We start from the raw sequence: 12,227 nt of genomic DNA on the forward strand, positions 1-12,227 counted from the left end.
GTCCATTCCCCGCGCGATCTGGACAAATCACATGAGTTACTGTTTTATTCGTGTTTTTCTTCTACTGTACAGCCATATTTTAACGGTAAGGGTTTTATTCATCACGTATTTTACAAAAATCGTCGACACGTGATTATATTTTATACATTTCATTTAGTTTGTCTGGAAAAAATTCCGATACACGTCCATGCCAATGACCTCAATCTTCTACTGTTAGCTTTAAGCTATTATTTTTTTAAAGTAGATCTTGTTTTGTCCTTAGGCTTACTTATTATTTTGTATTTTTTCACCATCCCGTTTGTGAATGGTCTTTTGGGAAGATATCGTTGATGTCACCCATTGTAATTAATGTGATGATGATGATGATGATGAACTTTATTCATGCGTCGATGTATTTAGCTGAGGCTAATTGGGGACACAACATAAAGATAAAATAAATATTGCATACTATGATAACTAATAGATAAGAAATAAGCTTTAAATTATATATATACATTTACAATATGCTAAAATAATCAAAACAATTCTAACAATACGGGCACACCTTAAGAGGTACAAATTACGCACACGGGGCAATTGTTGCCATAAATATCAGTTCAGTAAGATCCTTCCATCTAATATGAAACTTAAACTTAGATAGGCTGCTCGTTTCAGTTTTTTATCTACTTGTTCCATAAAAAGGGTCCAAGATATCTAAGAGAGTGTTTACCATACAATACAGAATTAAATCTAGAACAGAGACTCATTGGCTGTCAAAACAAAGGGGTTTTTGTTCCTGTGGTTGGCACATTTGAATAACAAAAGCAATGTTTGTAAACAGATACAGTATCTTCCTTATTTAAGCCAGTTGTTGTATCACCATCTGGCATCAAGGTTACAAATACAGTATAGGGAAGATAAAGTTGACGTTACCTATTGTCATTAATGTGCCAACCAGAGCCTCATTGGTTGTCGAAGCAAAGGGTCTTTTGTTTCTGTGCTTTGCACATTTTAATAACAATTTAACAGGTAATTTATCTTCCCTATAAGGATCCAAGGGTGGCCAAATTGAACCCCAATGTCTTTGTTTGTGCTTGTAGCGGTAGTTTACATGTACTTTAACATGTTTTGCAAAACGAGCGTACAGAAGGCTTGTGTAATGATGATTGCAGCACTGGTGTTGTTTTTGTTCTTTTTGTTGTTCTTATTATTTTTTAAGTATTATTGAACGAATGAGAGAAAGAGAACTCCTCTTACTTAGCTTGACATTTCAGCAATTCTTACTGAAAGACACCTGCAATAGGATTTAAACCATGAATTTTTCAGGTCTCTCTAATTGACAATAAATTGCTTACAATAATAATTATTATTGTCCATCTATTAAAGTGCGAGGATCACTTCTCTCATTCATCTATAACCTGCAATTCAGCATACATTCATTTTCATTCCATTCTTTTATTCATTTGTTATTATTATGATTATTATTATGATTATTATTATTATTCCATTCATCATCAACATCATCGTCATCATCATTATTATTAGTAGTAGTAGTAGTATTATTATTATTATACAAAGAATAAAGTAATAGACTCGACACACGTAAAGCTGACTGGCCTATAAATCTAAAGAGAAGCAACCTTGGCTACACATTAGATATTGTGCTGGTCATTGTTGGGTGCCTGGGATTAGAAATCTCAGTGGCAACAAGGTGGCAGCAAGGTGTTAATAAAAGCGCACTTTGGATGAAGTAGAGGTGCAAAAAAAAAAAAAAAGGTGGCATGATGCAGTGATGCATTCAGAAAGGTGGAACTATGTACAAGAAGGCATTCAGGTGATACAACTGAAATATGGGAGTTGTGCAAACAAAAGCCCAAATCGCTATCACTTAATATTGGCTATTTATCTAGGTATTTTTTTCTACAATTACAATGAAAAGCACTTTTTTCCTAGAGGTGGCACTTCATTTCAGGTTGTATGTGATATATAATCTCCTATGATAACTGCTCCTTGTTTTTTGTGTAGTTGTTAAAGGATGTCGAAAATGCAGAGTCTTACAGATATGGCATCAAATAAAGAAGAGGAACCAACCCTATCTACAGGTATGGTCATAAATTTCCATCTGAAAATTTTAAGAAAATGTACCTTTTTTGTTTTTAAGTCTCAATCAGTTGTATTTCATGTCCTTTGTTTTCAGCTCCTGTGATGCCATTTGGTAGGTTATCAGTTGAAAGCGAGGAAGTTAGGAAACATACTGTTAACTGGCAGTCCTATGTTCAGTACGTTAAATTCCTCTTTATGTTTCAAATGTTAGAGATTTTTTTGCAAATATGCACAATGCAGGTATTAATAATACATGTATTATTATAAATTGTATGGTGTGCATGTACATAATAATTATTATGATAAAACTTGAAATAATTAAAATATTTCAGGCGACATATATGAAAAAACCTGAAGCCACAACAACTTGTTTTGTTATGCTTACAGAAGTCAAATGATAAATCAAGAAGATTATTCCATGATTGCTGACTATGACTGTATGGGAGTTGAAGAAAGAGGAAAAATTATTGAAACAAAGGGAGAACAGGTAATGAAACCCATATCATAAAGAGAATTCAAACAGCATACATTTTATTAGAAAACAGAACTTTTTTTCCTTTGACCTGAATGTTGGTGATTGTAGTCATGTAGGGGTGAGTTCAGTTACCTCCCAGTGACCATTACATGATTTGGTAAACAAACAGTTATCTGAAGGTTCTGTTTGTTCTTATTTTTCCTTGCCTTGAGAGGGTTTCTATCATGCTATATGTACTCTGATATTGCAACACACTTGTGATGGTGGTGGTGTAATGTGCCTGTGAGAACAATGGAATGTTGTTCTTTCCAATAAAAGGACTAATAAAAACTTTTATCTGCTCAATTGGGAGATATTTCAATTGAATTGTATATACATGTAACCTTTATCGGTTTGAAGGTTGCTGATGAAGGTTGAGCTGTCAACCAAAATATTTTTTCAATTAAGTGAACTTGTACCTTTATCCACTTCCAACCAACTTTCACATGATAATCGAAATCATGCCTGTCGCAGGTACATACATGTAATAATACATCACCACCATCCACAGTTGCACCTTCTTATTGAATTACATGTACATGACATTGCCTGCAACCCTAACAGAATGGAGGGTGGAGCACTTTGTTTCTAAGAACCTACATGTAGATAAACAACCTACTGAGGCTCAAGGAATTTGGGTAGCTCAATGTGTAGAGAATCAGGCTGGGGTTAATGAGATCATAGGTTTGAATCCTTTGTGAGACTGATTTTTAGATGTATGTTTCAGTTTTCTTTTTCCTGTTGCCAATCAACTATGTAGGGTTAGCCCATTGAAATAATATGGAAATACTTCTGTATAAATGATTCTGATTGCTGTGAGTCAGAAGTTTTTGCATGAAACTACATGTACAGTAGGGTTAGGGTCCTTGATGTGAAGGTTCATTTTTGTTATTTTCTTGTCAGTTTGCAAAGAGCTGCCTGTCACTACTGGCGCGGCTTGTACGGGACCAGACAAACCGATATATACTTGTTTTGATTGACGATGTGATCACTGTAAGTATAATTTCATCAGGTTTCACAAGTTCGGTTTATTTATTAATTAATTTTTATTACTAGTGCAATGGGGAAAACCATGAACACCTGAAATATGTCAGGAATGTTAACTCTGTCCAATCACGTGTCCAAAATCCACTTGCTAATCTGCAAAGTGTTAAATGTTTGCGGGGGGGGCAAGAATTGCATCGGCTTTACTAAGATTTTCTGGGTAATTGCTTTTAATTATTCTAGACAGTGAAACAAAATATGGTAATGTCCTTAAATTCAAGTAATAACAGTTATCAGTTTGCGGTTTTGGCGTGTGAAGACCTCAAACCTTATTGGCTTAAAATTAATAAACATTCCTGACATATTTTATTACTAGCAAAGGGTGCAACAGGGAAAAACATGAACACCTGAAATATGTCAGGAATGTTATTTCTGTCCAATCAGGTGTCCAAAATTCACTTGCTAATCTGCAAAGTGTTAAAGAGGGGGACATTGGTTTGTATAAGAACCTGCCAAACCGAAGAAAAAGTCATCCAAAACTGCGAAACCGCAAAAAATTCGGCCAAAACCAAAAACTGCATACAAAACCGTCAAAAAACCGATACAATGGTGACAATTGCGGCATACAGAGGAAACTGCGCTAGCACTTTACTTTGGTTTTTATAAAAGTGTTTGTGAATGTCATGGCCTTATCTAAAGCCTTCATATCTTTTAGTATCTGCTAAAATCATAGGCTTTATTTCTGCCGCTTTCTCGAGCCCGGACTTTGTGGGCTCATTTTCCGTAAAGCAGCTGGTAATGGAGCCAAGTTAACTTAGGAGAATTTGCACACAAGTCCTCTCTAAAATTTCAATATTTTGCAATCGCAAAAAGCTATAGCTCTGGAAAACTCCAATAAAACTCTCTAATTGAACATTTCTATTTGATAACTAAGACCTGACAGTTTGGAGATTCGAATGGAATGTTTAATCTTGGTCTAAAACATGCGATTGCATTGAGGAAGCTAACCAGTACTGTTTGTTCCTTGTTTTACATGGCAGCAGGAATTTGCTCAAAGGTTAAATGACCTAATAAACAATCGAATATTGAACCTCACTGTTTTCGGGGGGGGGGGGGGGGGGGATGGCGAGGGATGCTCGTCGGAAATTTTACATTAAACCCTTAAAGGAGACCAATGTGGGCATGCCCCAGGCATTTTCTGACCCCTAAAAGATACCATACCAGCGACTTTTAATGATGGCAAAGACATTATCATCTAATACTTTCACCTGCATGAAGAAATATAAAATTGTAAATATACACTTTTACATTTCGTCGCGCTCAACCCTAAGGAGATTTTCACGGCTACATATGATTGTGTTTTGCCCAAAACACATTAAGTGAGACCAAAATCTGAAATTTACACCCCTAAGCGAGACGACGAGCATCCCTCCCCTTTTTATATGAACACCTTCCCCCCTCCTTCTGGGCACCGCCCTTCCACATTCCTTCCATACTGACTTCGTCACTACATTTATCAAATTCTTGCTGGCCTTTATCAGAGTCACTAGCTTCTTACTCATTTCATGCTCATTCAGATCTTCATGGGGTCCTTCATCTTCATCCACTCTGCACCAACTCAGTCGGCATTCGACACGCGTGATCCTCTACCGTGACACTTAGTTTGTCACGCATTCCTCTCAATAACTTTGGCGTTTCGCGGCTATAGAGTGTTTTCATGTGACGTCTCCGGGAATTGAGTTCTACTATCATTTAAACGTTTTCGTTTGTTTCGGAGGAAAAACAAGGTTACTGATCATGTGAGTGAAAACAGGCATCTTGTACCCTATGGGACCTTACATTTTATTTATCAGGCCCTAGTACAACGTCATTTCAACTACTGCAATATTGTTTGGTGAAACTGTGGAGTAACTTTGCAGGACAAACTGCAAAAACTACAAAACAGAGCTAGAGCAGCCTGTGTCTTGACCTACTCGAACTACGATGCTCATGTCAACAATTGATTTGAACTCTTAAGATGGAAATCCCTAGTCTCTCAAAGGCAAATTGAAAGAGCAACAATGGTATTTAAGTCCCTACAGGGCCTAGCACCTGCGTATCTCTGCTCGAAAATTGTCCATTGCGATTCTGATTATTGTTTGAGAGACTCTGTGAATAAGGTAAATGTTCCGCAACCGCGCACAAACTACTACAAAAAACAGCTTTAGCTATTTAGTTTGCGCATGTCACGCACACGTCATGCATCGCAGACCACGAGGGTTTACACTGTGGCATCGAGCCAGTGTTTGATACTCGCTCGGGCAAAGGGCCGCTTGTGGCATCATGGGATAGCTGTGGACCCAGGTCTTCTCGGAAATGTCACGCAATGACGTGACAGTGCGAATAGACAATCACTTTGAGAACTTTGCAGTTTGAGTACGTTTACCTGATCTAAATTTCACTAATGTAGCTTTTTTATTGCTGACAGTTGTAAGCTAAAATCGTCTTAAAATAACGCATGCTTCTAAATCTCGAAAACGAACACGGTGAACCCCCCATTTTTCTTGCCTTTTTGCTAAAAGTAGATCATTTCCTTTCTGCGTGGCAAGTTTTAAAAAAATCTGTACGTGGGGACATTTTGGGCACGAACGTCCTTAAGTTAATTTTTACAGAAATTATTTAAATATTAACCTTTCATCTTTTGCAAACAATTTTCTTTTCAGGAAGACAAAAGCAGGGTTTCAATTTTCCATGAGTTTGGGAAAAAGTATGTAAAAAAAAGACACTTTATCATTTTATCATGCAGTACCTGTCCCAATCAAACATTCTGTTGTACAGTACAGCTCAGTAACTGAAGTGTAAATTTTTGGCATAAATTAAGGACAAATGTGTTTTTAAACACATTTGTTAAAAATGTGCAAAATCAATCAATTTCAGCAACAAAATTGCCATAAGGAGACAATGAAATTATTTAAGCAGCAATAGACAAATAAATATGTGCAGTGAATGCCTCTGGTTCACATACGGAAATTTCATTGGAAAGTAAATCGTTCAATATACATATAGGAACAAGTGATGATTTCGTGAAACGTAACTGACCATTTGGTGGACTCACAATGAAGACAAAGCTTGTTATGTGCATGTATAGTGTACATGTATATTCTCTTAGACAGAAAAATATAAAACCCATTAATAACAGCTTCTGTTGTAACAGTGGGATATTGTTTTACCAAAAAGTTTAAAAGAAGACATTGACACAGAGAAAATAAATCTCACTGGTACCCAATGTACATTAAGGTGTTGGTTATAGAATACATCCTTTACATACAGTACTGGAAACTTTCATTTTTTTTATGGAACTCTTTTGTCATATTTGTGGTTATTTGTGGTTTACATACTGTACCATTTTCATTTTGCCAGAGCCAACTTTAATGTCTGGGCAGCTTTTTTGAAGCTTCTCAACCGACAGGATCAATTTATTGTACACCAGGTAATGGAGCGAGATAATTAAATTGCAATAACAATGATGTCTGCAGTTGCATTGTTATTGATACCAATCACTAACCTGTCCATTTCTCGTGCTTTTTATCATGTGCAGTACAAGGATTTCCATTTTAATTTAAAACACATTGTCAATCAATGAACTTGGGAACTGGTGCATTTAATAGTTAAAAGTTAGCTGGAAGGGGTCTGTTGTGATCTAGTGGAACCCGCAAATGGGAAACACCCCAAAGCAGATGCTGACTGGCTCTGTCACTCAGGAACATGATCCAGGGGAAAAAACACTTAATACCTGACCAGATACTTACATGTACCTTCATGACCAAGTAGCTTTGGGATGGGAAGGGTAGGGCTCAATGAATCCTCAATGATTCGCAAGAGTGTGCCTCAGTCAAAGATAAGTAAAGATTGCACGGCCATACACAAGCAAGCCCTGCTGGATTCTGGGGCGCCTCCAAAATAAAGGCATGCCAATTTGGCATGAAAAGGCGGCATGCCACAATAGCTTGAGATTTGCATTTACGTGTAGCCTCATTGGCAAAGTAATTAATCAGACAAAACCCAAGTTAATAAGTATACATGATTAATGTAAACTGGGGAATTTGAGTACAGTATCTGTTTGAGAGAGCTCAGCTGTTTTTCAACCCCTTATAAATATAGAAGCGTTAAGTTAGGCTTGGCTAAATAATTAAACCTGTTCGTCCAACATCATGTTTGCTACAATGTAAACACAATTTTGGGAAAACTAATACATCATCAAATAATTGGATGTTGAATGAAAGTAGTACAAAAGTACAAAACATTTCAAGCATGGAAAGTCATTAAAATACAAATCTTAACTACCACATGGCTTAAAATTACAGGTATTGTCGTTAAGAATGGACAAGCTTCATATGAGACGTCATTTTAAAACCTGAAAAACAAACACTACCTATTATGATAATCCATATAAAAAATAATAATCTGCGTTGAATATTTATTTTAGTGAGGGATTGCAAAATTATTAACCCTATGGTTACCTATATATATTGCCCCAAATTAAAGTAAATTGAATTTATTCAGATGAAAGAAAATCAAATGTTGGTTTTTGATGAGTGGAGAAAAATGAAAATAAAAATAAAACCAGAGGTAATAGTTTTATGAAATGATTTTTTTCAGACAGCCATTATTATAGCGAAGCTAGCTTCTTGGGGTAAAGTTTCTTTACCTGAAAACGACTTGAACTACTTTATGTCCTGGATAAAAAACAGCCTTGGGAATTTTGTAAGTATTTGAAAGATAATTTTCGTATTGATTGGCATTCTAATGTTTTTGTGATATTTGTGTGAAGTCAAGGTCATGTTATGTGCAATACCATGTGAGAGTAATAAGGTTATTTTGCTTCAAAGAATCTTGCAAGATTCAAGAGTTACATGTACATGTACAGCTTTGGTTTTCATGTGATACTTCCTTTTGTACTTCTCACTTCTGTGGCCAGATTTGTTTTCTTTCCTTGGTGTTAAAACATTCATGGCATGTTTCATAATACATTTGGAAATTTATGAAGAAGCAAGAAGTGAGATCTTCCTTCTGATCGATCAATTGTTCTTTTGTAAACTTTAAGAGAAATTTAAGAGAAAACTGTGAATTGTGCTTGCATGTATTACCATTTTCCAACAACAAACTGGTCTTTTCCCCTCTTTTGCATCCCCTATTAACTTTTGTACAATCATGTATCTACCCTTGCAGAGGGAAGCTACTGTAGGTAAAAGTATTCCCCTCAACATACAGTCATGTGATTATATTTTCCTCCCTTTTAGTGACCTAGAATACAAGCAGCTCCTGTTTTGCCCAGTCAGGCTAGCGCTAAACAATAAAACAGCATGCTGACATGTACTTCTTTTTCCTATGTTGTTGACCTGCCATTCCTTGAATGCCTGATTTCTCTACTTAAGTCACATTCAATGAAAGGGAGTTATGGGTGGCTGTATATCCTAGTCCATGTCATCATCCCTTTTCCTCATTCAGTTCCTTACAACTAAATTTCCGCCCTACGGCATTTTTTGGTTGTAAAAATAAGGCTAATATTGTTTTGCGCATTTTTTTAAATTGCTTTTTTAGGGCAGTGGTTACCAACATAGTGTGGCTCAGTGTCTTCAGTTGTTGCTGAGGCATGACTGCTATAGACAAGTCTTCTTCAAACTGGATGGCATTCAAAGGTGTGCTTTCAAAATGTATATGTTGTGCACAGGGTTCGTACAGGTCGTGGAAAACCTGGAAAGTCATGGAATTTTATTTAAGAAGTTCATTTTCCAGGCCAGGCATTTTAGTGGTTGGAGTAATCACTTACTGTATTAATTTTGCAGTGTGTAGCTTAAAACAACCGTTTTCTTGGTTATTGTGTTAAGAATATTGGTTCGTAGTTTTTGGAAGTACATGTAAAGCAGGTAGTATTGAAAATGAAGCACCCTAAGGACAAAATCCAGGTCCCAGTGGCAAGTTTTCTTAGAAATCCCAATGCAGTGGGATAATTTCATTTTAGAGCATCTAATTGTTGCAAGAAGCAGTTAATGATAAGTCTTAAAACGAAACATGAGATTACTGGAGAACACAGGCAATAACTAAGACAGTGTGAACTATAATTTGTAGCTGCATGGTATTGCTCACCCAAGAGTCTGCCGAAAAAGGGCTGCTATTACCTGGCACATGAAAGTACTCTGAATGGTGCAGTCTCCTGTTTCTCTACGTTACCTTCAGAGTCACTGCCATCATCATCATTACTAAATTCATCAACATAAGTATCCTCACCTTCGCCAAAGGTCTTGCAAATTGGTAGGGTACGTTCAAGGACGCTTCAGTTCCTACCATGTCACATTGCCCAATACCTCATTTGAGCTTCTTCTTTTCGAGTGATTGCATTGATTGCAGTGGCTGTACATGTAGGGCTAGTGAAGCTGTATTTATAGAGATAGGGATGTTGTCAGTAGGTAGGGAGCTTTGTGGTTCAAAAACAATTCTGTTAGCTTCAGGAAGGTCCTCACCCTCACAAGGCAGTGGCCAGGTGCACAAGAAGACCGCATGAAATATTTGATATGAGGAATTTTGATCTGAACTAATGCCTGATAACCTCTGATAATGCAAATTCCATTCACACCAAGGACTCTTATCTTCCATTCCCAGTAACAAAATCCCAGTTGCCAGTGATCAATGCCAGCTCCCATTTGACCTTTCTGTGACCCTCATTTAACACAACACAGCGACCAGTGGTTTTCTTGCACATGGTTTCAATAACATTACCACTTTTGCTATTTATTTTGGTAGTAGCCAAAATGTGGGGCTGTGGTCAGGGTGTCTGTTTCCAATTTTTTTTTATCCAATTTTTGTCGTTATAATCAGTCTTATACTGTTATTTTTGAATGATTGGGATCTGTCCTTCATTTATGGTGGAAATTAGTCAAAAAAATTAACGAACCTACGAAAGCTACGAAAGCTCTTAACTATAAAGAACATTTTTTTCTAAATCTGACTTTGTTTTTGTGTTTTTAAAATCAAAGTTACCTAGAAGGTACGGGGGTACAGATGTGTGAAGGAAGGGAAGGGTACATATACAATAGAGGCACTGGTGGAGATCAGGGAAGGGTAGGAGAAGTAGTATGGAGAAAAAGAATGGCTTGTTCTTTTTGAGATCGCCCCAAAAACCAAGCCCTTGTTCTTTCAACTACACCCCCGAAAAAGGAAAATCCCTTTTTTAGACAGTTACGGTAATAAACATAAAATAGCAGTTACAAAAATTTAAACTGGTTTAAAAAAAATCTAACCAAAAGCAAAATTAAACCGCAACATATACACTGTACATGTGTTTTTATATCATGTATGTAGCAGTCACTTTGTCAACAAACTTTTCCACTTTACTTACAAATAGTTTTTCCACTTTTTGGGATCCTTTAAAACAGCAATTTTGAAGGAGAGAGTTCAAACAAAAGAATAAGTTTTAGACAAGTGCAGAGAGTTATTGAGGCCAGAAAGGTCTTCTTGAGGTGATTGACATTTTAACTTCTGCATAAATTGAAGTCCTCAACCATGTCTCCCACCTTTGCAGTAATTACTTGTATTATTGATTGTGGGCTGAGTTTCATTTGATCTTGAGCAGCTTGACTCTGAAGATTTTCCCATGGTTTCTTGGATTTTCCTTTCCCATTTAAGTCTACATATAATTATTATACATGTAACTCTACATGCAGTGCCATTTCTCACTTAAAGTCTCGCTCTGTTGTGTTGTTGCTTGCCTTGTTTCACCAAATAAAAAGAACACCAGAAAAAAAATTAATATCAGCATTGACTCTAACTTACATGTAGGAATTTGAACTTACATGTAATAAAAAGAACCTATAATTTTATTATTCTTACCCAGTATTTCAAACCAAAAGCTGGGTTATCTGACCGTGCAATGTAGAAAAAGAATTGTTAAAATTAATGAATATTATTAAAGCAACTGGAAGAAGAGTGGTGGTCACATGTAAATTCAGGGCTAATAAAGAAATATTTAGTTAGCTTCTTAGGGCACATTTTCCTCAGATACAATTTTCATGGTATGTAATTATTTGTATTCACAAGAATTTCGTTTTTGCTTTGCAGTGTTGTTGCAGCACTGCTTGTGCCAAATATTGGCTTTCAGCTTCAGTATCAGCTGATTTTTGTGTTGTGGCTGTTGTCATTTGATCCAAGAATTGCTGAAAGGATGATCGGGTAAATCTTGAATTAAATTTTTTGTTTTTTGGTTTGTTTGTTTGTTTTTTTTTGGTTGGGGGGGGGGGGGGGTTTTAGATTAATATCCTGTTTCACCTTCCAAACTATACAATAATAGTAACCTTGCCTGAATAAATGACATACATACAGTAACAACATTAACATGTAGTGGCACAGATGGGGTTGTAAAATACAATGTATAGTTGCCATCAGAAGTGTGCAGAGCCAAAAGGAATGCCAAGTGCATCTGTGGCTGCCATAGGCTGTGGACCACGTGACCCAAAAAGTGTTTGTAATTAAAACAGCAATTTATTCGAGGCGCTTCTCTTTTGAACTGGCCAGCTAGACTCCCGTACAGTCTTCGAGAGGATTATATAACATCCTTGAAGTGTGTCATTGGTTCTTCCAAATGCCTAGTCTGGCTGGTCAGTTCTGGCAAATC

At 36.6% G+C, this 12,227-nt stretch overlaps 2 protein-coding genes across 2 annotated transcripts in view; one reads left to right on the forward strand and one right to left on the reverse strand.

The window, feature by feature from the left end:
- The window catches only part of LOC138031256 (protein mono-ADP-ribosyltransferase PARP14-like), an 88,277-nt gene that overhangs the window by 56,871 nt on the left and 19,179 nt on the right, over window positions 1-12,227 (reverse strand). The gene's annotated exons all lie outside the window — the stretch shown is intronic.
- The window catches only part of LOC138031261 (V-type proton ATPase subunit H-like), a 23,222-nt gene continuing 11,011 nt past the window's right edge, over window positions 17-12,227 (forward strand). Inside the window, exons 1-10 of the mRNA XM_068878957.1 lie at window positions 17-85; window positions 2,005-2,081; window positions 2,177-2,258; window positions 2,470-2,569; window positions 3,500-3,589; window positions 6,283-6,326; window positions 6,980-7,049; window positions 8,219-8,323; window positions 9,161-9,258; window positions 11,675-11,785. Coding sequence (XP_068735058.1) covers window positions 2,015-2,081; window positions 2,177-2,258; window positions 2,470-2,569; window positions 3,500-3,589; window positions 6,283-6,326; window positions 6,980-7,049; window positions 8,219-8,323; window positions 9,161-9,258; window positions 11,675-11,785 — 767 coding nt within the window. The 5' untranslated portion in view covers window positions 17-85; window positions 2,005-2,014. The remainder of the gene's footprint in view (window positions 86-2,004; window positions 2,082-2,176; window positions 2,259-2,469; window positions 2,570-3,499; window positions 3,590-6,282; window positions 6,327-6,979; window positions 7,050-8,218; window positions 8,324-9,160; window positions 9,259-11,674; window positions 11,786-12,227) is intronic.

The sequence above is a fragment of the Montipora capricornis genome, chromosome 14 (assembly GCF_036669925.1).
Source record: "Montipora capricornis isolate CH-2021 chromosome 14, ASM3666992v2, whole genome shotgun sequence".
Lineage (NCBI taxonomy): Eukaryota > Metazoa > Cnidaria > Anthozoa > Scleractinia > Acroporidae > Montipora > Montipora capricornis.